A 24,812-nucleotide genomic window follows, 5' to 3' on the forward strand; every position below is an offset into this window, starting at 1 on the left:
ATATTATGCAATGTATGTTACAGTTAAATGTCAATTTGAATAAACTGTCAATAAACTATGAGCCATCTTAGACTGATAAAGGGGCACAATCATTAGAGAATGATTTTGATCATACATAAAGACAATCATTAGAGAAAGGTTTTGATCACAAAACTAACTTTCATAGTAGAGTCTAAAGATTTATTTTTTAGTTAATTACATAAATACATTTGTAAAACATACTGTAGGCCTTACCTATCTGAATTGCTTATGCAACATCACATGGTGAACACAATTCCTCCCTCATCATAACTAAAAACAGCACGAGTGAATGAGTAGGTGGGAAATTAATGAGTGGGAGTTGATGAAGGAGGAAGTAACACACAAAATGCATCATTTATATCATCACTGTCTTTCCCACTGTTCTGTTTTTCCATGAGATATGCTGTTCTAAAACCCATTACCAAACATATGTTGCAACTTTGTCACTACATCGGTCAATGAGTCACCCACTCAGGAAGTATCTTTCTCAGCTGATATCATTGTAACAGGAAGAGACGAGAATGCCAGGTTTGATATAATTGTTCTGGAAGACATGAAACAAGGAAACAACAAATGATCGTCTTTGTTCTTTAACTTTAAACAGTCTTTATTTGCAGAGAGACAGAAAATGTGAACACCGTTGTAAATGCCATTGAGCTTTATTCCGGAAAAAGTGCATACATTAAATATTTATAGATAAATGAGATTGTCAAACAGCAGTCATCAATGGTGTGATTGCTCTCTTATTATTTGGATGTGAAGAAATTAGCCTTAATGTTCTGCTTTGCTTAATAAACTCAAAACTCCTGTGCTGTGTTTGAATTGTGATTGTTTCCTTTTTACCTTACATCTAAGTTACAGTGGAGTACAAACAGTGATATTAACTTTGTAATATGAAACTCTCCCAGCAAGTTGTCTCCAGTCAGTGAGACTGCTCTGATGAGACTCTCTCTCTCTCTCTCTCTCTCTCTCTTGGGATGTTGCCTTGGTTTCTTGTCAACACAGAGGCGGCCTGTCCCAGCAGCCTAGCTTTGGGCTGTGTTCAGTGTGTGAGTATGGGGAGTGTGGCTGCAGGAGTCTTTTTGGCCTTAAGCACAGTGTCTTTCTTCAGTGTCAAGGATGTCACAGGTTCCTGAGAAAGTTTCCTGTTACACAAATGCATTTTCAATATGGTTTATAGTATTGTATTAATAGTATAAGTATATGATACAATGCTGGGTTAGTGTAAGAGGTACATCAGAATATGTATTAATGATACTAGATTTCACTTTGTACCTCTCACTGGTTTGAGGATTTCCCTTCTCCAGTAAAACATTTGTTCCATGAGTGTCTCCTCCAACTGAGGTTTTCTGAAGGCCAGGTGAGTCCTCAGTCACTTTAGCACTGCCAGATGAAGAGAGTGGGCTCTGGTTAGAGAGGTGCTAAGTTTCTCATTAGTCATGTGAATTCAGGCTCTGAATGTATTGTCTTAGGACAGCTACGTCATTGTAATGCGACATGCATTGCCTTAAACTATCAGTGTGGACGGAGTCGTGCTATCTGACTTAAGACAATACATTTAGAGTCTGTTTGTGTGTGGTACTACCTGAACCTGTAGTCTGAGGGCAGGCTCTGGCCCTGTCTGTAGTCTCCCCTGGTCTTAGTGATCTGCTGGTGGAGATCTCTCACTGAACAGCTGTACCCATTAAAGACATAGTCAGCAAACAACAGCCTCCCTCTGATGTACATCTGTCAAATGAACAAGGAGACATATGCATAGAACAATACTTAATTTTTATTACAAGGAAAAGTTTCCAAATATACATTTTCAAGGCTATCAGTTCTCGATATGGATATTCACTACAGTAAAAGTAAACTAACACTGAATATATAGACGTTTATTGACTGTAGTAATTTAACTATTTCTTGGACCTACAAGTATGCCTCTGTTTCTTTCCTAACCTGTAATTGATCTTCATGTGTATTCTTTCTTATTCAGGTTGGGGGGAAGTGGGTTCTTCCACAGTCTTGATGCTATCTAGCCACAACTGATGTCATCAGTTTTGTGGTAATTCCTGGTTTCAGATTTCACAACAGAGGAACCTGACTGTTCTTTATGATGACAGCTGTCCTGGTGAGCCAATTAAAAGAGAGGACATTGTACGTGCCTAAAATATCATAAGTGTTTTGTGTCATTTTGACTTTGTTGTGTCCCTTTGATTTATGATTTTGCGAAGTAAATCTATCAAACAGATTTGTATGTTATTGCTTGGTTGAAAGAAGAGGTTAACTCTGTGTTGAGTGAGTTGTCTTCCACGCCCAGTCAGGCGTGCTTATTCTCAGTAATCAACTGGAGATCTTGGAAATGGTACCTTACAGAAGTGCAAGAGGAACATGGTCTCCCACCTTTATGGTAAAGCTCTAGCTTTGCTGCCATCTGGAGGAACATTAGGATATCAAGTGAATAAGACAGCTGTTGACCAACTGACCAGAAACATCCCAGGAGCAGCGTTGTGTCTCTGCTGTAGCAGGGTGTTCTGGGGGCCTGGGCAGGCCTTCCCTGTAGACATTTCATACCTCACCAAGCGGAACGAGTCCAGCTGACACTGAGGACAAAGTCAAACATGAACAGTGACCTATTATTGTTAGCCTGCTGTGTGTGTGTGTGTGTGTGTGTGTGTGTGTGTGTGTGTGTGTGTGTGTGTGTGTGTGTGTGTGTGTGTGTGTGTGTGTGTGTGTGTGTGCATGTGTGCATGTATGCATGTGTTAGCCTGTACATGTTTGTGAAGCAAATCTACCTGTAAACACGGCATAGTCCTGTTCTTATTCATCCTCTCATACAGCTGCTCCAGCACATCCTCGTCGGCCAGTGTGTGAGGGGTGAGGGGCTGGCGTGGCGGGGTCACACACACCACCAGGATCTGCTCGCTGTGGGGTGGCTGCCCTGTGACCAAGCCATCATACTCCAGGTCTGTCAGGACTGGAATCAACCTGGAGCTGCAGCGACACAGCCTGCGGCCCTCCCCCAGCAGAGCAGCTCTCAGCAGGGCAGGACATGGGCTAGAGGGGGTGGAGAGGTTGGAGGAGGCCCAGTGGGTCTGGGCAGGGGGCGGTTGCAACTCTGCAATCCTTGGAATCATCACTGACCTAGAGAGATAAGAGTGAGGTCATCACAAGAGGACAAGAGAAAGAGAATGATTTCTAAGCTGTGATAATGGTTATAAGCTGTGAATTGCATCTGGCAGGGCTGTAGGTCTTACTCTAGTCTGATGTTACTGTGAACTCTGAGGGTCCCTGTCTGTGTGACATGATGGTGCTCCTCCCTTCCCAGCCTCTTCGGAGTGAATGTCCTGTTAGCAGTAAAACAGATGAAGGATCTGTAATAGATCATCGTTTATCACTTTGGCATTGACCCAGAATCCCATGAATCACAGGTTTAATCACATCCTCATCATTGGCAAGGCATCGGTCCATCTGACCATTTGTTTGATCTAATGACACATCATAATGAATTTTACTGAGGAAGTTTGGGGGAGGAGTCCAGGAGGTAGTCAGCAGGTGCAGACAGGTGCCTGGGGAGGGTTTGTAGCTCCATGTTGCCCCCCTCTGGCTGGCCTGTGGTAGTATCTGCTGGTCCTGGGGGGTTTAGGGAGGGCAGAGCTGCTGACTGCACCTCCCGCTTCAGTCTGGGCCTCAGTGGGGCATCTGACATCCGCTCGATATCATTGCACTTGATGCCTAATGGAAGACAGAGGCTATTCAGCACTTTATATAGGTACTGACTCAGAGGAATGACCAAGTACATCAGGAATGAAGCCTTATTTTATGAACAGCATTGTGCAGCACTGTGCATGAGGTGAAGTCTTTAATGCAGCTTTACTTTGGTATTTTACTGAAACCTTTACATTTTAATTTGTATGTCACCCATAACCAGATAGACTCACAGTCATATGTTTTTTCCGGTAAATAAGGCATCTAACCAAAGCATCTCTACTGTTTCACTTACAGTATCCATATCCCATTAGGAACCACCTACATGTACAGATACAGTTAGGAAGTGTATAACATCTACATAAATCTTTCGACAGGCTAATTTGTTCAGTGGGCTGATACAGGCTAACCCTAACCTTTCTATACCTGTAGCGATACGGTAGTACTCCAGCCAGTCGTCAAGGATGTTCCTCACTCTCCGTTGGAGTCTCCTCAACTCCCTGCCGACATGGCCTCCTCTCCGAAATGGAGAGGGCTCCTCCAGTTGCTCCACCTCCCTGACCATCTGTAGGACCTCACAGGATCGCATGGACACCTGATGTACAGGATGATTCACACTGAGAACACTGGATTGAGAAATCATTACTGACTTTACAAACTGTGATGTATGTTACATCATCACTGACACAGAAGAAAAGAGTATCTGGACTCTCTGGCTAGTCTTGCTGGTAGATGACATAGATGTCACGGTTCCATCTGGACACTAGGGGACGGCAGGGACCATAACATGAACTACATGCACAACAGGTGCAGCCTATTATTTAATTATGACCATCTCCATTTAAGTTGTGTGTTTTGTATCTCCCATTGTGGTAGCTTGACACTTGTTTGAGGTTTGTGTCTCGTGAGCCGCTTTGTCATGTCATAGAATTTAGTCACCAATGCTCTAGTTTAGTTTATAGTTAAGGTCTTTGGTTTGTTCCTGTCTACTCTGTGGATTCCTACTAGTAAAGTGGCTTTGCCTTCCAACTGCATTCATTCATCTGGTCTCCTCTCTGCGTCTGGGTCCTACCCCACAAACCTTACAATAGAGGCAATGTTGTTCTTAAAAGACTCATACAGATTTGAGTGTCAGGGCCCTCTTCTTGCTCTCTATGATGTGACTGTGGGGCTTCGTCCTCTTAGTCAGTGAGAGCTCCTGGGCTGCCAGGGAGGTGAACTTTCCATCAGTCTGCAGGCATGCCTATAGGGCAAAACACACAGCACAATGCACAGCAGTCAATCTGGCCATCATCAACACATTAGCTTGAAAAGAGCTCTTTATCTGAAAGATAGATTAGATCGCCGTCACAGTGATCTCACCGTTTCTTTTGGTGGGGTGATGTTGGACAAAGGAGCAACTGGCAGCTGAATGCTCTCATTGTGACTCTTAAAACAGAGGATGACAGAGGTGCCACTCAAAAGCCGCACACAAATCTGATCAGACACCTAGATAAAAACACAAAAATTAATACATTGAGTTGCATTGAGTTTCCCTAGAACCTTTATTAGACCATCAGTAACACTTAGAGATGACTGTGCTTGCTCTGTTCAAGGCTATGTCTACAATGGAGATAAAAGTCCACTCTGAAACTGACATGGGCCAAGCAGCCATTATGTAATCTAAGTATCCTTGTCCTGATAGAGACAGGGGATCGGATCGGGCATCGGTGGGTCACACGTCACGCCCCACCTCCCGCACTTTGTTGCAGTCTCCTCCCCTCATCATCTCCAGATGCACATCTCCCAGACAGTATCACATAACAGGTCTGCCCAGCGACTGTGACTCACTCCTCTTGACTGGCCTTGTCATTGAAGGGTCTTACTGGCCTGGGATTACAGACATTAGTTGTAAACTAAACTGGGCTGTTTTGTCTTAGTTACTTTCCCAATGAGTTGTCAAACTTAGGTTAGGTTAGGTGAGGTCATACACCATCTACTTTGTACATACTTGGTATAATCCAGAGAGGGAGGGAAGGACAGGATGGACGCACAATTTGAGGACTATAGCTACAACTATCTGGCAGATGATTGAGGATTTAAGGATGCTTAGATGGTGCTACATGAATTGTTGATATCAAAACTGAACTAAGAACATGTCTTGTTGAATCTAGCAACACTCAGATGTCCTTGCTAAGCCCCAGTTGTTCTCTCCTCACCTGTATGACTATCCTCTCTTTGGACCCAGGACCAGTCTGCCAGGTCCACTCTTTTGTTACCATCCCATCTGGGTCATATGTGAGCCCACCACTCTGATCCCACACCGCAGTGACAGTCCCACTACAGAGAGAGAGAGGGAGAGAGAGAGAGGGAGAGAGGTCCATACAGTACATGTCTGCTTTTCTCATAATGGTATAAGAAATGTTGAATGTTTACATAGTTCTACATTTCATTAATGGGCTATTCTGTTGGGTCAGTTTGAGAAACCTGAATCACTGGTATTGACATACCTGGGCGGGTGGGTGACGGTACCATGTCCAAATGCAGTGATGCTGGCAAGAATCACTGGGCAGGGGTTGTCACTGAACACATTAGTATAGAAGCCTCCACAGGGCAAACCTGAGTGGCTCTGGCACACTGCCACGTGGCCAGAGGGATAGCTGGCAGCTCAGGGTTAAGGGTATAGGTGGTAGCTCAGGGTTAAGGGTATAGGTGGTAGCTAAGAGCACATTTACTGCCGTTCCTATAGTGGTTGTGCTTGAACAAACAACCCAAAAATATTCATCCAACAAATGTATCCAGTGTTATAATAAATCCAAACAGAACATCATCATGACAAGGATAATATCCTGAAGGCCAAAATGGTGAAACAATTAAAAGCATTAATCCTGTTTTGCAACAAAACAATCTCACCAAGAGCCTTGTGGGCTCTTTAAACTATTAACAGTAGTAACATAATTAAGGATACTATATGAAGGAGGTGCCGTCATTGATTCTGTAGTGCAGTTTCTGCAGTGTGGGCTCCTCTGGCTTCATCTCTGGTATTTGAGGCAAGCCACTATACAAATTGAACGGCCCAACCTTTCTTTCTTTGCGTTTGTACTTAACGTGCTGCTTGGCATCTCCATAATTGCGGAGGATTGGTGGCTTGTTCAGTCCATGCTCTGCTTGCTTTGTTGTTTGCAGTTTTCTGTATTGAATAAATTATAAATGTGCTTAAATGGCAACAGAGCCAGCTATTGATATAACAAGATGATTGGTTGTGCTGCAGGATGATGTAAGCCGATGAATAAGCACATACATCTGAATCCTCGCCAGCTGCAGCCTCTCCACGACCCACTGACACAGAGTGGTCCACTGAGGCTCATCACGTGATGGTTCATTTGGCTGAACGAGCCAACCTGGATAACAACCACTGTAACACTGAATCCACTGATTGCTAGCCAACTGGTTTATACTGTGGACACTGATATGAAGGGTAAAGCAAGGGCAGTTCATGTTCAGGATGTAGAAATATGGAAGCTATTGTGTATGGTTGTGCCCTATCCTAATAGCCCTACCTCGTTCTTTGCAGGTTTTTGAGGAGATTGAGATACTTATGGTGGTGGATACATGAACTGGAAGGAGATCATTGACAAACATATTAGCTGTTAATGTCATCTTGGAAACAAAAACCCATCTGAATGGTCACATATATACCTTAGGCATCATTGTCCATTGTCACAATCATACACAGGAGAGTGAGTGATTGAATTATTGAACAGGGAACATAGGGTGAGAACTGATTAAGACTGTAAAGACACACCTTTGCCCTGTAGTGCCAATAATCTTGGTTATCTTCTCGTGTAATTCAACCTTATCCCACCCACAAGCTGGTAATCAAAGAGGCCCTCTGTTTAGGTCTTAAAAGCTCATCAGCAGTGACTTAAGAGGTCTTGAATTATGAATGCCCATTTGGTTTAAAGTGGCACTATAGAAAGGTTGTTTAATTAAGGCCGATGCACTCTGGAATTCTACTGACTAAATGTGAGACAGGGATCAAGGATGACCCTGACTACCCCCACTTAATTCACACAGTAATAGGCCTATCGGGAATTCACTAACCTTTGAGCGCATTGGAAACGGATGTTTTCTTACGCAAATTAGAGGAGTCTTGAGTGGTTCTGTCAGATCCAACATTTTCCAACACTGATCTTTTCTTCTTAACCTTTTTCTTGCCATTTACCGCCATCTCTCGAAGAGACTCGGTGAAATTCATAGACCCCCTCGATTTTCGCGGTTTCTCGCCCCCGCCAACAGTCCCAATAGTCAACTGCAATGACGGTTTCACGTAAACCGCCCCAGCAATCAAATCCCTCCATGAGTAATTCAGGACATTCACCAGCCCGTGTGGAATAGATCCCTCCTCGCTGCCCTCGTACTGTAAAAGTAGTTTCCCCAACTCGCTCAACAATTGAGGGGCCACATACTTGTATGCATCCATCTGGTTTATGTCATCCATCCCGTCCGCTTGCGCGGCCTCAGGATTCCTCTCACCGATGTCCAATCCATTGACAGCGAGAGAGGTATCAGGTTCATCACTGGCACACGTTTTATGTTGCACTTTGTGTCCATTCTCATCGCTTTTTACTGCATTGTAGTCGTTATTCTCTGCAAACTCGCTCTCTGGATTGCATTTACTGTTCATATCAATACATGCAAAAGCAAACACACCAATTATTATTATTTATTTATTTACAATATAGCCTAAATCAAGCAAATATCACTGAGATACAGGGTTGTCTATTTGTATAACCTTGAATTATGACCTACAGTATAACTGATAGCTAAAATGGCAATATGATTTACCTTTTTGTTGCCAAGTGCGCGCTCCCACTTGTCAGATCAAATTGTAAAATATCATTGGACGTTCTAGATTGCTTCGTTCGTTCTCTACCTGTTGGCTAAAAGTTTGAAATTATGGTTACGTATTTTAATTTCCTCTACAGTAAACTATATTAAAAATCATATCAATTTACCTGGTCAAAGAAATACAGTGGCCTGGGTCCAAAATCTCTGAGTGAGCCAGGTGAGGTCATCTTTTGCAAATAATTCCACAGGATTACTAATCAAGAGAAGAAAATAGAAAAGAGTTGACCAAATATCACGTTGAAGACATTAATCCCAGGTGAATAACAATAACTCGATCTAAAATCTATTTCCCCATATTGTAAATGCAACCTTTATCCCTTTAGTTTGTTGAAGCTCGTTGCTTGGATACACTGCGCCCGTCTCCAAATGAATTTACGCACCAGAAATGATCAACTCATGGCAACAATCGAAAAACACAGCACCGAGAATGCGAATCACCGGATACTTCTGAACTAAAATAGACTTCGAGTGGAGTGCTTAACAACTTGAAAACCCAAGTACAGTAATGTGACACAAACCATCCCAGGTGCGCAGTGCGCAGTAACTTGAGATGCAAGCGAAGACATAACATTGACATTGTCCACAGAGAAAGTGAGTCTGCTCAGTGTCACAGCCTTACATCGTTTATTGTCAATTTACTGTAAACATAAGCAGGTGTCACAGCCTACTGTAGGCTATGAACGAATATAATGGTGTTATTTACCCTTGTATGTATCCTTAAGTTATATAATTAATGGATCTGTTATTACTAGTTATACTGACTCTCCAACTCAGTGCCAATTTTTTTAACTGTCGATGCTACACTCACATTTTGTCAGTAAGGGTCGCCTATAGGTCGGATAGGCTATCTCTATTCAGGGCAAGTTTTTGTACGGAGTGCCTAATAGCTCATTATTGGCTCGGCTGCCTCCAGCACAGTTTCCGCTCTGACCACTGGAGGCTCCCAGCAGATTATGCGTCACTTCATCTCAGTCGCTGATCATGGCGGAGGTAGAGCTACAGCATGAATTGGAGCCCGAAGTTCTCAATGGGGACGTCGATAATGAGGAAAGGGAGGACGCAGAACCTTCGGAATCAGCAAAGAAAAAGAGAAGAAAAAAGAAGAAGAACAAGGCTCCTGGCCCAGGTGAGATACATGACTGTATGGCTGCAAATAATTTAGAAAATAGCGCAATATTGTATCCTGCTGTGCTGAGCTGAGCGACATAATCATTAACTATGCGGGACATTACTTTTGAACCTGTCAGAAAGTGCTCCTGTACCAGCTGTCCCAACCCTGGAAGTGAATGACTTATGTTCTGATAGATAGAATGAAGATGCACATCTGGAATTGGGACATTGCCCTGAGGCTTGAAATGTCTCTCCATGTGGTTTGATGGACTGATGTCATATATTCCAATACTGAAGGATGAATAACTGATGATACATGTAACATATGTGTGTGCTCATGACAGTCCTATTGCAGTTGAACTTACTCCTCAGTAGCACCAGTGGACACTTTCCCCTTGGAGAATGAGATAGTAAGCTTAAGCAATGATTTAATTTGTATACAAAACTATGTGACAAGTTTACCTCGTCTTGTTGAAATATGAAAACGTGGATTTGATCTTACACTCTTATTGTACACACAGCCCTGTTTCTGAAGGGCTAAAATGTCATAATGTTGCAAGGTACATATGCCCTTGGGAATATTGATTCCCATGGTATAGATACAATTTATGCATGGCCCTTGCCAAGTTCTGATCACAGTGGATGCACTTTCTCTAAATGACATAGAACCATGAACAATTTACTCACTGTGTGTGTGTGTGTGTGTGTGTGTGTGTGTGTGTGTGTGTGTGTGTGTGTGTGTGTGTGTGTGTGTGTGGGCACACGCACGTGTGTGTGTATGTGTGTGTGTGTGTGGGCACACGCACGTGTGTGTGTATGTGTGTGTGTGTGTGTGTATGTATGACTTTGCAGCAGGGACAAATGAGGCTGAGGGGGATGGAGACACCGGAGGTGTTGGTGATGTGACAAAACAGTTGGAGCAGCAAGCTCTGGAGGACAAAGAGAAGGAGGAAGATGGAGAGGAAGGTACACCTCCAGTTCTCAGGCCCTCTTTGGCTTTGTCATCATCATCATCATCATCATCACCATCATCATCATCAATATAATTAGAATACTGATCATGAAGGTCCTTAAAACACAGTTACCTTAAATTGTGATTTGCAACACCTTATCATTTGCTTTTATGCGTCAGGAATTGTGACTGATCAATATTTCTCAGTTTTCAAAAAGTACATCAAAAATATATATTTTTTATACAGATGGAGAAGAGGGTGAAAACTCAGCAGGGAAAAAGAAAAAGAAGAAGAAGAAAAAGAAAGGATGTGAGTGTGTTATCGCTGTGTTTGTGGCCACATCTTCACTCTGTCCTCCACTGGATGGTTTATGTTCCCTCTGTGACCTCATTATCATTGGCCAGAGGATAGCCTGATAGCTCACAGATAGCATAAAACATATCACATTTCCTCATAAATTCTGCTGCTGTAGAGGTTGCCCCATAGTACAGTACACTGTTAACTACGCCTGTGTAATAGCCTGTTTTATAGCCTGTGTTACTACACTCTGTAGTTATGAAGACTGTAATAGGCATCTGTAATAGACAATGTGAATATGTAGATGTGAATAGTAGACTAACCCCTCTATTTCTCTCTCTGTGCTTTCTCATCCTTCTCTCCTTCTGGATATGTGGGGCACAGCAAAGGGACAGACTGACCCTCCCTCAGTCCCTATTTGTGAGCTCTATCCCAGTGGAGTCTTTCCAAAGGGGGAGGAATGTGAATACCCCCCATCAAAAGATGGGTATGTGACCTCCACAACCGTCCCTCCTACTCAGCAATGGGCTGATGCGCTGCAATGGCTAGCGCTTATGTAGGTCTCTGGTTACTGTCCTTCATGTTATGAAACTTAACGAAATGCAGCGTATGCAACATGGTTTGATTTTTCAGTCACCTCTGATCAGTGCCTGCACTGTTAGTCTGTATACCTTGATAAACGGTTCCTTTTATTAAGTCTTATCCAGTGCGCTGTTGTTTGAGATGCTAATTCCATTACAAACATTAGCATAATTAGAAGATAATGTCCGTCCCCACCCGCCCCCCTCCAGGCGCAGTGCAGCGTGGCGTACCACCCACGAGGAGAAGCGGGTGCTGGACAAGGCCAATGAGGAGATGTGGAGTGATTTCCGGCAGGCGGCCGAGGCCCACCGACAAGTCCGCACCTACGTCATGAGCTGGATCCAGCCTGGGATGACCATGATTGACATCTGGTGAGGTTCTTCTCACCGGCTTTGGCACCACTACTATCCTCGGCCATTTTACACTGCAGTCAAATTCCGATGTTTTCGAGCCTTATTATCAAAACAAACAAAAAAAAGTGGAAAAAAATGCATTTGATCAGTTATAGGTCTGGGCTTAAAACCATCCATTTTCAAATGTCTAATTTGAATGATTGTTAACCTGTATGCTTTGCCTATATTGCTGACAATAGCGAAAGTAAAGTGACTGTCAGCCGTGACCTTGTCCCTCTCTGGTGTGGTCCCTGGCAGTGAGAGGTTGGAGGACTGCTCTAGAAGGCTGATCAAAGATGACGGTCTGAAGGCAGGCCCGGCCTTCCCCACTGGCTGCTCCATCAACCACTGTGCCGCCCACTACACCCCCAACGCTGGAGACCCCACTGTACTACAGTACAACGATGTGTGCAAGATAGACTTCGGCACGCACATCAACGGTGAGGACTTCTCTGTTTTAGGATTACATTGTTACTTATCTTATGGCTACTGTATGCATGATTATGGATCTGTTATTTACCTGGTACTTTTTTAGAAATATCATGTAATGGTAATAATTCATATTTACCTTTGGGATTCATTCAAACAAGCATCAAGGCAAACCTGGTACCTCTAGGTTGTAAGTAGTTGTGTTGAATTTGTTTTGGGTGAGAAACATTATACGCTATAGTACATAATGTCCTATTTGGTATATCTGGCAAATAGCAACTAAACAGGAGTGTAGAATAAATAAGGCACAACCCCATACCCATACAATTACAAATGGTTGTTTTTTCAGGTCGAATTATAGACTGTGCCTTTACCGTCACGTTCAATCCAAAGTATGACAGGCTATTGGAGGCTGTGAGGGATGCTACAAACACGGGCATCAAGGTAACAGAGTTCACTGAACCATGCGTTGTATGGTTCTGAATTCTCGCTATTAATAAGACGCATTACTCACACGGCCCACTTGTTTGACGTTGAGCTATGTAGTGAGGGATAATGCTATTTGCTCATGTAAATGTCAACTCTTGTCTGTCCCAGTGTGCAGGAATTGATGTGCGTCTGTGTGAAATTGGTGAATCTATCCAGGAGGTCATGGAGTCTTACGAAGTGGAGATAGATGGGAAAACATACCAAGGTATCAAGTGGTCATTTGTCCTCCTTTGTTTTTGCTGAGCTAACGATTGTACAAATTGATACATGTTTTTTGTGTTTTTTTCCTATTTAGTGAAGCCAATCAGGAATCTCAATGGACACTCTATTGGACAGTACAGAATACACTCTGGCAAGACTGTCCCCATCGTCAAGGGTGGAGAGGCGACCAGGATGGAGGTCAGTACAGAGATAGCCAAAGTCATAACCCCATGTCCAGCTACATCAGAGTCAAATGCTTTTCCAACGTTACTGCAGAACAATTTCGTCACATTCATGACAGGAAAAGGGAACTCAGGGTACTCTCTTTTGATCTCTTTATTCTAGATTGATTCTCTCTTGTTTGACCTTGAATATAAATAAAACCTCTTGAAACATTAAGTGTAATTGGAAGAACTCTTGGCTGTGTAAGGTTACGACAGGGCATATACATGAGCTCAACTTCACAGCTGTAACACCTCCTTAGTCACCCTATTCAAAGCTTTAATTACACCTTTAATGAAATTACCTGGCGCATCGAGTAGTGAGTAGCGACACTTGTTGAAACCCCAGCTCCTAATTGCACTCTAAGTGCATTGAATCCTCTGCACTCAAGAGTCAATTAATGGGCTGTTACCTCACCTAAGGAGACGTACCATTGCTTCCTCACTCTGGCTCTGAATAGATAGCCAGGCAGGGACATTGCAGAATTGAACATTTTAATTGGCAAGTTGCTGAGTGGAGCGTTTTCCTGACGGTTCCAGGGAAGCTGGGGGAGTTGCTGATGTGGCAGGTTTGAGTGTTGTATTTTTAGCCGTGGAGTGTTGGTGTAACAGGGCCCATTACCCTCTGTGTGATCAGAGTGCTGTGTTGGAGTGGCAGCTGGGCGTGCTGCGGGGCTGCTAGCACTTTGAGTGATTATCAGTGCAGAGAGGGTGTTGCAGTGTTATCAGCTAATACCACAGGGATGACAAATGTACAGCAATGCGCTGATAGAGCCTGAAACACACTGATGGAGATGAGGTGGCTCTACTCAGCGCAGAGTGCATGTTGTAAAAGAACACTTCAATTGACTGCGCATGAACTTGATTTTGATGTACATTGAGTCAATTAATCTTTGAGCTTTGGAGGAAAACCATCGGCCTGGATCATATTATCAATGTTCTTTCCTTTTGTGTCCTTGTCACAAGTACAAATGTACTGACTGAACTATGCTCCCTGACAATGAGACAATATTACTGTCAGAGATACTTCAGAGTTGTTGTGCCCTCGTCCTCCACTCACACAGGAAGGTGAAGTGTACGCCATCGAGACGTTTGGCAGCACAGGGAGAGGTGCAGTCTACGACGACATGGAGTGTTCACACTACATGAAAAATTTCAACGTTGGACATGTGCCAATAAGGTCTGCTCGATACTGCTCACCCACCCACTTTCAACATTGAATTTTGATGTTGATGCTGTTCGTTGATGGCAAACAACATACAAATATTATATACTGCACTCTAGGTCTCATTTTGTTCAGACTCAGACACACCCAAACTTAAAGCTAACCAAAGACATTTCCAGGATAAGTTTCTTTCATTTGTGGAGTATTCAATTTGTGTGTGTAAGCCAATAGTACACCATAACGTTGCACTGTTCCCACTAACTCTAACCATAAGACCCAGCAGTTCTCCATCAACCATAGTTATCCCAGTATTTGTAAATTTGTGCTGCAGACTCCCAAGGGCCAAGCATCTGCTGAACGTCATCAATGAGAATTTTGGCACATTGGCGTTCTGCCGGCGCTGGCTGGACCGCCTGGGAGAGAGTAAGTACCTGATGGCACTGAAGAACCTGTGTGACCTTGGCATCATAGACCCGTACCCACCGCTGTGTGACACCAAGGGAAGCTACACCGCCCAGTACGAGCACACCATCCTACTCAGGCCCACCTGCAAAGAAGTGGTGAGCAGGGGAGATGACTACTGAGCATGCTCCAAACTCCACACGCAAAAAAACAGGAACAACAGGACAAATCAGAAAAATGGACAGAAATGCTCATTAAACTGATAACCATTATGCAATATTGATGTGATATATAATTTAAGTTGCTTGAATCCTACTATTAGACAAGTGTTTTAGCAAGTGCAAGAGATTGGTGTCATGGCAGTAGCTTACTTGTATATTTATTTTCCAAAGGATCAAGCTAATATATAAGGGCAAAAACTACTAAATGTGAAATTGTAATTCTCTTTATTATACTTGAGCTTTTAGAATATGCAGAGTCGCTCCCTAGGTTCTGGGTGGACACCTCAAAATAGTAATGATGTAAGCTTCAATGCCTTGGAAAAGATTCTGTAGATAATCTGCTATGAAAGTATTTATATTTCTATATTTCTTTGCTCTATTTTATTTTGAGGCAATTTTGTATTTAATAAATTGTTACAAATCTAAAATGTATGGTATTTATATATGTGTTTTTATGATACTTATACTTGCAAGGGCTGTAAAGTGGTCAAACTTCATCAGATTGCCACTGTATTCAAAGCCAAATTGAGGAATCGAAATGTTGTATTTCTCAATTTTAACCAAAGGAGGGCGGTGTTATTACATGTGTCCTCCAGTAGTAATATGGGAGAGGTAACTAACAGGAAACTACGCAATTAGCACTTCAAAGATGGACTGAACATTAACATAAAGATACATAAAATTCGTGCAATACATAAGACATGGACATGTTTATGAAACTGAATGAGTACAGTACATCACATGGAGGATATACATGTACAGATATACTGATTATGACACGTCCCTTTGAAACTAGAGCTCATTCATGGATCCTAATATTCTGCTCTGTTCTCCACATGCAAATTCCAACCCATTTATGTTTGTTAGCAAAGTCTTCAGGACAAGGACATGACTGATGATGTCATGGTACAGGAATGCATCATGTCTCCAGCAGCGACTAACATACTCCTCAGAGACAGCAGACTGGACTATTCTTATCTGGGTCTGGGTCAAATATGTACTGTGCCTCCTGATACATAGTGACGTCAATTAATACCCTTTCTTTTTTTAAATGCAGATTTATTTTGGGGGCATGCAGCTTGCTAACGAATGAGAGTAACACACATGGGGAGTCAGATCAGGTTCTAGTAAGTTTTCTCCAATACACCACCTGATATGGAATGGAATGAACATGGGTCTAATGAGGACAACATGGAGGAGGGAGGCCTCATTAAGTCATGTTTGACTTAATTACCCTGACAAAGATCCATTCACATAACTACAATGGCTGAAGGAGGACATGTGAAGTCAACTCAACTTAACTGAGAGCGTCTTTGTCAGTTCAGGTCTCTAGTCCAGAGGATAGACTAGAGTGGAACGCTGGATGTGTGTTTTGCTCTTGTCAGGAGGCAGGCAGGTGAGTGTTGGAGCACAGGTACTTGTGTGAAGATTAGCCGCCTGATTCCTTTAACATTTTTCATCCTTGCTCCCACTCACACACACACACACACACACACACACACACACACACACACACACACTTATAGGGTGCAGTGTGCACATCTTTGATGATGCTTTCACATGTTTACCGCCAATAATTGATAGAACAGAGGATAAAACAGTCTAGAGTCCAAACCTATGAGAGCTCTTCAAGTATACAGTCATTTTATATATGATATAAGATTGCATTAGTGAAGCCCCTTTGGTTCCATCTTTGGCTCTGTCTCATATAGTCTTAAACATGTCAAAACTATGACATGAGGTAAGAGACCAGAGTTTTTCCTCTTCATCCTATGGGAAATGATAGTCTGTCATTCTGTGTAGCTGTCTATTCAGCTCAGGACAACACCATCACCCTCTTCCTCTGGAGTGTCTCAGAGTCTGTTCCTGGGTAGACTCACTGAAGGAAGGGTACATCCAGTGAGGTCTGTGCAAAAGCAAAAGTTCTGCTTTTGTTGAAGTGACCAAGCTCTGTTACCCAAGTCCAATCCAAAAGCGTCCAAGAACATCTTATCATCTGCAAAAACATCTCTCCATCCATCCACGCCATTCCATGGCTGTGCTCTAGCGCCTCCTACAGTCTGTGTTGAGGAGGTGCAGGACCTTGTGTCCCAGGCTGGCCCTCCAGGGTATGACCAGGCTCTTGGTGTTGACCAGCAGACGGCCCGTCCTCCACTCCTTGTGCCCCGCAACCACATACTCTGACCCTGGAGGAGGAGGAGAATGGAGATTGGAGAGTGGAGAGCCATTGGGTACAGCTTACACAGAACAACATCCAATTGGCTAACACACTTGTCCATTAAACCCAATGAAATCATGGCATGCATCCAGAGATGTCAGAACAATGAACAACTGTCTGTCAAGCACTAATTAGTTAGGTGGGCCAGATGGCTTAAACTACAGGCGGGCGATGATTTTTGTTTCTTTGGGGCTTACCTGGGTTAAGGATGGGGCAGGTGCATCCACGGGTGGTCCAGGACTCGGGGTAGAGGGTGACCATGCCCCTGTGGATCTTCATCTGGGTGCTCTGATACAGGACCTTCTTCACCTTGACCTCCACCTCTGCATGGGAGCCTTTATCAAGGGCTGACACGATGCTCACCATCAGCACTGCCAGGGAAAAATCTATCTATTAATTTCAGCTGGCAGTTTCCCATCTCAAACATGCAATGTGTTCGTGCTTACGTTTCAGTTCCAAAACCAAGACTGCTTGTTCTTTCAATATGCATTCAAAGGCTTTTCAATGCCTTTTTTTAAAAAAAAGGGAAAAAGAAGTGTAATTCCAGTTGGAGCCACAAGATACATTTTTTTGGCACTAGGGATTTAAGCATGTCTCATGCATCTCATAAGCTCAAAGACCTCTGAGCTGTTGTTGTCAGGAGAACTACAATAACGTCTCACAATACCACATTCTCTTGGCTTCTGATGGTTGCCTTTCTGGACTATGTGTCCTGCATCATACAGTACGTACCATAGTCATACTCCATGGAACAGAAGAGTTTGGGACTGCCAATGGTCATCTCCTTACACTCACATTTCTCTGGCACAGTAAGGGGAAAGAGAGACATTATAAGCACTGAGGTGTTTAAACACGATGTGTTTCTATGTGTGCATTTTTGCTCAGGTCTGTGTGTGTGAGTAGATTGTTCCTGTGTCTGTTGGGATTTGTGAGTCACCCGAGTGGTGCAGTGCAGAGAACAGCTCCTCCGTCCTGAAGAGTGCAGGCTCACTACTGCTGGGTCCCATGTGGCCGTCTGCTGTGTAGAACATCTCTAGAACTGAGCTGTGCCAGGACACAAGACAAACAGAAACCCAAGTCAAACACAGCACGACCATCCACACCAACCATATGGGGAGTCAATGACTACACCTCATCTGTATATTTTGATGTTGCGACTTCACTAAAAGTCATTTAGATTATGGATAGATAAACACTCACCCAGACATGCAGTCTCCAGTGAAGGGATCACAGTCCCCTGCACAGTCACATGGCCTGCACCCGTACTCATGGAACCCCCAGTATCCCACCATGCACCTGTCACAGAAGGGGCCGCCCACACCCGGTTTGCAGGTGCACTGGCCATTGCCAGGGTTACAGAGGGCTTCACCACCTGAGAGCGAGGGCACAGAGCCCATAGGGCGGCAAGCACAGGCTTTAGGAGAGAAGAAGGACAAAAAGAACAGGGAGATAGTATGTCAACAACTCAATGCAAGTGTTGACTTATCTGAAGGTACAGTATGTTCTCAATATCCCCTGACAGACACACACACATACGTACACTAACACACCTACACACACACAGTACATTACCAATATGGTAACCAGCAACAGGACGAGAGTGTGTATTTAACCAGGAGAACACTACTATAACACAGCCACAGAAAAAACTAACAGTAAATCATTCTCCCTACACACTGTCATTTTCACTGCTTGATGGACCCATGTGATGACTGATGGGTCTTTCTTTTTTTTTTCTTAAACACAGTTTGTTTCCAAAAAAAACAGCATGTTTGTTCTTTAAAAGGCTGCAGCATGCCTGGGGAAAAGGGCAGGAATGGGAAAAATGTGCTCACATAGACCATGGGAAATTCCTCCATTGTTTGCAATTACTGTCACATTCCGAAACAGTCGACTCTTATACTGGAGTGGACTCAAGGAATCAAACAATTGTATTGTTGGCATTGCAGCTGCAATTATTTGAAAAGGTCCTAGACATCCTGTCAACACAGTGTATGATAATGGGCAAAAGCACTAACCTTCCACTTCTATCATACTCTATCTCCACTCTCTTCATACTCTCAACTGGAAGTTACAGACGTTGACTGATTCTGAAAGTCAAATATACTGAAGGATAGAGGATAGATAGGATAGAGGGTCTTAGGGATAGAGGGAGAGAGTCTTGTGTTCTCTTACGTCTGCAGGAGTCAGGGGCAGTTCTGGGTCTGCTATGGTCTCTGTAGAAGCCCCTCTTGCAGCTCTGGCAGTGCTGACCCTTGGTGTTGTGGCGGCAATTGTCACACACACCTCCGCTACGCCGTTCTGAAGCCAGCCACACTTCGCGGTCAAAGTGACAGCTTTCTGCGTGGTTGTTACACTTGCACTCTGTGTCCACATGGAAAAAAAGAGTGAATACATACACTCACTTAACACTTTATTAGGAACACTACTATACTAATACTGAGTAGGGCCTCCCTTTGCTCTCAAAACAGCCTCAATTCTTCATGGCATTGATTCCATGTTGGAAACATTCCTTTGAGATTCTGGTCCATGATGACATGATTGTATCGCGCAATTCCTGCAGATTTTTCAGGTGCACTTTCAAACTGTGAATCTCCCGTTCTACCACATCCCAAAGGTGTTCTATTGGATTCAGATCCGGTGACTGGGAAGGCCACTGAAGAACACTGAACTCATTGCCATGTTCATGAAACCAGTTTGAGATGACTTTTGCTTTGTGACATGGTGCATTATCATACTGGAAGTAGCTATTAGAAGATGGGTAAATTGTGGCCATGAATGGATGCACATGGTCAGCAACAATACTCAAATAGGCTGTGGCATTCAAGCGATGATTGATTGGTATTAACGGGCCCAAAGTGTGTCAAGAAAACATTCCCCACACCATTACACCACCTCCACCATGAGAAGGTGTACAGGTGTTCCTAATAAAGTGTTTGGTGAGTGTATATGATTTCTCATTGCTCTACTTCGTTTTCTCAAAGATACAGTAATATGGAATAGGATCTGACAGGTATTTGCAACTACATGTCACTTAAAAAAAAGCTATCATGAGGAGGACGATTCCTCTTCTTTTTATAATCAAAGAGCACTGGCACTGAAGAGTAGAAGAGGGTTTACATACGGTACAGTACTGAACCATACATGGGAAGAAGTACTGGTGTGGTGCATATGTCTGGTTGTGTATAGTGTACGACTGTTGACCCTCTTGCCCTAACCACTCACTCTTGCATTCATGCGGTGCCCCTAGGATACCGTTGGCAGCCTGCCAAGGCTGGTCATTGTAGAGTGGTGCACAGCGCTGACAGTGGTCACCGGCTGTGTTATGTCTGCACACACACTTCCCATGGACCTGCCACAGAAGCAGAGGGTAGAGGCGCTTACTTTCATAGATATACAGTATATTCCTACACATGATGAGCACATGGGCACACACTGCAAAACAGGGAGCCAAAATGTTGTGGTTTATTTCACCATATACAGGGTGCTTGTACATGTATGCTATATACTATATATAACCTGCGTATACCTTTCATAATTATCTTCCCACCCCTTGGAAAACCTCCTTTATGTTACGGATGGCGGCGCACTTCCCAGTGCTGTCCCTAGGTGTCTCCCTCTGGCCACCCACTTTGCCGTCTCAATCACTTACTCACTCACTCACTCACTCACTCACTCACTCACTCACTCACTCACTCACTCACTCAATCATGGACTTATTACCTGCACCTGTGTTTAATTGTCTCTGATGCTTTATGTACCCTCACTTCCCTTCACTCCCTGCTCAGTCTTCACAGTGTGTGCACCGTGTGTTGGTCACCTGAGATAAGTAAGCCATTGAAACATTTAGTACTGTTTTGGAGACGTTGTTCTCTCTCTTTTGTTTTCGAGTAAAGTCTGTGTTTGTACTGTTTGGGAAATACCATGGTGCCTCAGCACAGGTTGGCTGGGTTTTCTATTCTCCATTTACAATTGAAAAAAGAGTATGGAGTATGGAGAGTATGGGCTGTTAAAGCAATGGGTTTCACACTATAATTAAGGTTTCCTCATACTTAAACCCTATAATGGTAGGTAAAAGCTGTAGGCAGATATTCAGTTTTCATTAAAGCACCCAGCTTCTGCATCCAAATACCACAACACAGCTGTATAATCAGGGAGCGGTGGGAACATAGACACAATAACACACTCACATAAACACATACAGATACACACACAAACACACAAGGCATAAACACACTGACTCACATACTGAAGTGTATTGTACACAAACACTAGGCAGCACAAACACACACACATCATCGCTGGCTGTTTTCATAACAGTATAAATTGTGCATATGAGAGCTTTGCAGCTTGTTTTGCTCATTGTCAACTGAGAACCAGAAATTCGGAAGTTGTGGTTCTTCTCTCTTACTCACCACATGATTGGTCCTCTGCCTGACAGGGTGGTACCCGTTGGTTTGCACACAGTGCTCTGCGTGCCCATTGCAGAGGCAGCTGCCCTTCACAATGAAGTCATAGATGGCGTAATGGGCCATAGGTAGGGCCTTGACATCCAGGTCTTTGGCTTGGCACGGGCATGGTTGGCGCTTTAACAAACGGACTCGCAAATTGGTGACCACCAGCTGGCCATGGGCAGCTGGGCCATAGGGGTCCATGGAGTGCCATGGGGAGAGGGCACGGTAGATTACCTACAGAACAGAGTATAGTGAGGATACAGGTTCAACACGGGGTGGTTAGGCTTAGGGTAAAGCCATTGCTTGACATTAATTGGATTCATCTCTATGTTCATTTGCAAACAATGCAAATGTAATTGAGACATTAGTTTCCCACTCTGACATGAGAACACAAAGTGGTGATTTGCTAAACCTTGTCCTCATTGATATTACACTTTTAAATGAACCATTGTGGGGACATTCAGAAAAGCTTTAAATATGGCTTAATGACCTAATGTGCCACTTGAGGAATTTCTGGAAAACGTTGTGGTTACTAAGAGACTGTGACAAAAGCATGTTCTGTTCCTTGGTCTGAAAAATAGAAAACAGGCATCAATCTGGTTTGCCTTTTATGCCTCCTAAAATAAAAGGAGCTATTCTAGGAACATCTGACTAGTTCCAATGTAAACATTGGTTCTTTGACAGCCTCTCTCTCCAGTCCTGTCAGAGTTTAGGATGATCTATTTGTACTTATTTTACAAAACAAAAGCGTACCTTTAACAGCAGTTGATATCATGGTTGAATATGGACTCAAGCATGAAACCTGTTGGATACATCATTTGTTTGCTGACTCAGCAGTGCCATAGCATTGTGGGAGTGCCTTAGTTCACTCCTGCCAGCACCAGTTTTTCTGTCACAGCACAGATAACTCTCTCTAAACCAAATACATGGAGCCTAGTATTTACTATAATACTGAGCCCCTTCTCTCTTCATATGGAGGGTTCAACATTGGGGGGTTTCACCTCAGTGTCTGCACAGACACACAGACACATATTGAATTATATAGGGTGGGGGCTTACACAAGATCACTGACACAGCTCACCGCATTGCAAATACACTACAATTATGAGATAATTTAAACCCATATTATTCATGACATTCAGAAGTATCCCATCTTGGTCCAGAGCCCTTTGGAACAAACACAAAAGGCAGGTTGGCCAGCACACTGCTGTCTCTTAAATTAATCTAGATGCTCATGAATAAACCATTGACACATCTTGCTATCTGACTCAATCTTTCCTCCAATGATACAACCTGTCCAACAATGCCTTTGGGAGCACATCAGACGAATAAATGAGAATTGATATTATATCCATGCAGCTGAGAATGTGCCCTAACAAAGACCATCCATCCTCTCCAGCCATGAGATGAGATCAGTTTACACAGCTTAGTCATTTGTTTGCTCAATACTCATGTGACATAGTAGGGAGATGAGTACATAATGCCATGTCTCTGAGCAACAGCAAACATTCACATGCCACAGATGTTGTCGCACATTATTGCTGTGAAGTATTGGGAATGTTTGACAGGTAGTTTCAATCTGGCCACTAAATCTAAATCCCTTTTACCACTGTTCCATACCACCCTCTGTGTGTGTGTGTGTGTGTGTGTGTGTGTGTGTGTGTGTGTGTGTGTGCGCTCCCCTAGAGCCACAGCATCCAGCTAATGGATGTAGATGACCACCTGTGCTTAACAGCTATATGTTTTGACTCTCACCAATCAAAGAAGGTATAATATTGCCATTGGTAACCCATGTGTTTAGGCTTTGCGTTCTCTGTTTGTTCCCATTGCAACAACCAGACAGCCCACGATACTCACCTCTCCTCGAGTACAAGGGAACGTTCCTGAGTACTTGGAGGTGCAGGCAGCTCCATCCTCCCCCACAGGAGCCTCCTCTGCCATGCCAAAGGTGCCCACACAGTCCCTGGCAAAGTACCTGAGGGTCTTCCAAGTGCCCCCGTAGTCCTGGGAGCGCTCCAGCACCATGGCAGCAGGGCGAGGTGAACGGAACACTAGGATGAGGTGGGTGAAGTAGAACTCTGTCTCCAGGTCCAGCTGGACCGTCTCTGCCTCCACCCCCTGGGCCGACTGCCACCACGTGTCTGGGTAGCGGAAGGAGGAATCTGCCATGGCGCTGGGCAGATGGGCTTGATGGGGTAGCCCTATGTTGCACTTGCTGCATTTGGGTGCTGGGCATGACTCCCTGCTATAGGGGGCTGCAGCCTGCTGGTAGGAACAGTAGAGCTCTGTGGAGCTGGAGCCACACACAGTCTGGGTAGACAGCCTTCGACCCAGCGCTAAGTTTCCCATGCGAGGGTTGCAGGCTCGGCCAGCACAGCGGCTCTTCACAGCTGGACCCTCAGATCTGGAGTGGCCTGGGGAGAATCAATCATGGATAGATATGGAAAATATCAAGTTGGATTGATTTTTGATCACAAACTGCACACTTTCCAATCTTCTAAAGAATTATAGATGGAGGTATTGTAGCTGCCCAATTTATTATATAAAACATTTTGTGTCATCTACCCATATGACTAACCATTTGACAAACTTGAAACCATTTTTGAGTTGGGAAGCATAAGAAATCAACAACAAAATAACTCCTCATGATGACTGCAATACATCCCAATGACTGCACTTATTACTGGTGCGCATTACAGTTTGCGAGTGCTCGTTCCATTCAAGCCCACGGAGTAGAAACTGTGCTGCACTGATCTGTACTTACCTGCCAACAGAAGAGGGAATGCGCACAGAGGCATCACTACCAGTAAAGTCCACCGTCTCATCATGAACAGCGCTGAAGTTACTGAGCCAGGCACTATGAACGAAGAGAAATGTAGGTCTGTTTTTATTGTGACAAGTGAAGGCACGCTCTCTCAGACGATTGACTTCTCCAAGTGTGCTGTCTCAGGCGCGTCGATTTCCCTTCCAATATTAACACCCTGAAGCGATAATCATAAAATAATAAAACACTGTCAAAAGGACGTCTATCATTTACGGTGTAATCTACTGTACCTATCTAGTAAAAAAAATAGATA

At 43.7% G+C, this 24,812-nt stretch overlaps 3 protein-coding genes across 3 annotated transcripts; 1 reads left to right on the forward strand and 2 right to left on the reverse strand.

Moving 5' to 3' along the window:
• Window positions 1-683: 683 nt before the first annotated feature.
• On the reverse strand, window positions 684-8,017 carry LOC310801784 (uncharacterized protein C3orf20-like). The gene is made up of 16 exons (XM_083665926.1): window positions 7,795-8,017; window positions 7,251-7,307; window positions 6,992-7,091; window positions 6,659-6,880; window positions 6,201-6,350; window positions 5,910-6,030; window positions 5,074-5,199; window positions 4,832-4,954; window positions 4,138-4,306; window positions 3,519-3,738; window positions 3,261-3,350; window positions 2,799-3,147; window positions 2,490-2,606; window positions 1,607-1,749; window positions 1,297-1,404; window positions 684-1,166 (listed from the first exon to the last, which is right to left on the reverse strand). Exons 1-16 carry the CDS (start codon window positions 7,946-7,948, stop codon window positions 1,064-1,066), a joined length of 2,352 nt encoding a protein of 783 aa, XP_083522052.1. The 5' UTR covers window positions 7,949-8,017; the 3' UTR covers window positions 684-1,063.
• A 1,530-nt stretch (window positions 8,018-9,547) lies between these two features.
• Window positions 9,548-15,491, forward strand: LOC310802719 (methionine aminopeptidase 2-like). The gene is made up of 11 exons (XM_083667253.1): window positions 9,548-9,727; window positions 10,564-10,677; window positions 10,911-10,973; window positions 11,346-11,448; window positions 11,753-11,914; window positions 12,194-12,375; window positions 12,714-12,808; window positions 12,962-13,058; window positions 13,149-13,252; window positions 14,340-14,455; window positions 14,772-15,491. The coding sequence occupies exons 1-11, from the start codon at window positions 9,583-9,585 to the stop codon at window positions 15,022-15,024; spliced, it is 1,434 nt and encodes a 477-aa protein (XP_083523379.1). The 5' UTR covers window positions 9,548-9,582; the 3' UTR covers window positions 15,025-15,491.
• A 1,615-nt stretch (window positions 15,492-17,106) lies between these two features.
• On the reverse strand, window positions 17,107-24,560 carry ntn4 (netrin 4; the record flags this gene model as incomplete). Its single annotated transcript, XM_083666500.1, has 10 exons — window positions 17,107-17,249; window positions 17,479-17,652; window positions 18,014-18,082; window positions 18,219-18,325; window positions 18,482-18,695; window positions 19,457-19,645; window positions 20,507-20,633; window positions 21,697-21,969; window positions 23,593-24,149; window positions 24,500-24,560. The coding sequence occupies 10 exons, from the start codon at window positions 24,558-24,560 to the stop codon at window positions 17,107-17,109; spliced, it is 1,914 nt and encodes a 637-aa protein (XP_083522626.1).
• Between the last annotated feature and the right edge of the window lie 252 nt (window positions 24,561-24,812).

The sequence above is a fragment of the Argentina silus genome (genome assembly GCF_951799395.1).
Source record: "Argentina silus genome assembly, chromosome: 3".
Classification (NCBI taxonomy): domain Eukaryota; kingdom Metazoa; phylum Chordata; class Actinopteri; order Argentiniformes; family Argentinidae; genus Argentina; species Argentina silus.

Bases quoted from the DNA above. Each gene is read 5' to 3' on its own strand.
- LOC310802719 (XM_083667253.1), top strand. From the start codon at position 9,583: ATGGCGGAGGTAGAGCTACAGCATGAATTGGAGCCCGAAGTTCTCAAT. The intron at 10,974-11,345 runs GTGAGTGTGTTA...TGTGGGGCACAG, and splicing joins GAAGAAGAAAAAGAAAGGAT to CAAAGGGACAGACTGACCCT. The intron at 12,809-12,961 runs GTAACAGAGTTC...TGTCTGTCCCAG, and splicing joins CTACAAACACGGGCATCAAG to TGTGCAGGAATTGATGTGCG.
- LOC310801784 (XM_083665926.1), bottom strand. From the start codon at position 7,948: ATGAATTTCACCGAGTCTCTTCGAGAGATGGCGGTAAATGGCAAGAAA. The intron at 7,308-7,794 runs GTTAGTGAATTC...ATCTCCTTCCAG, and splicing joins CGTTTCCAATGCGCTCAAAG to TTCATGTATCCACCACCATA. The intron at 3,739-4,137 runs GTATAGAAAGGT...GTCTTCCATTAG, and splicing joins GTACTACCGTATCGCTACAG to GCATCAAGTGCAATGATATC.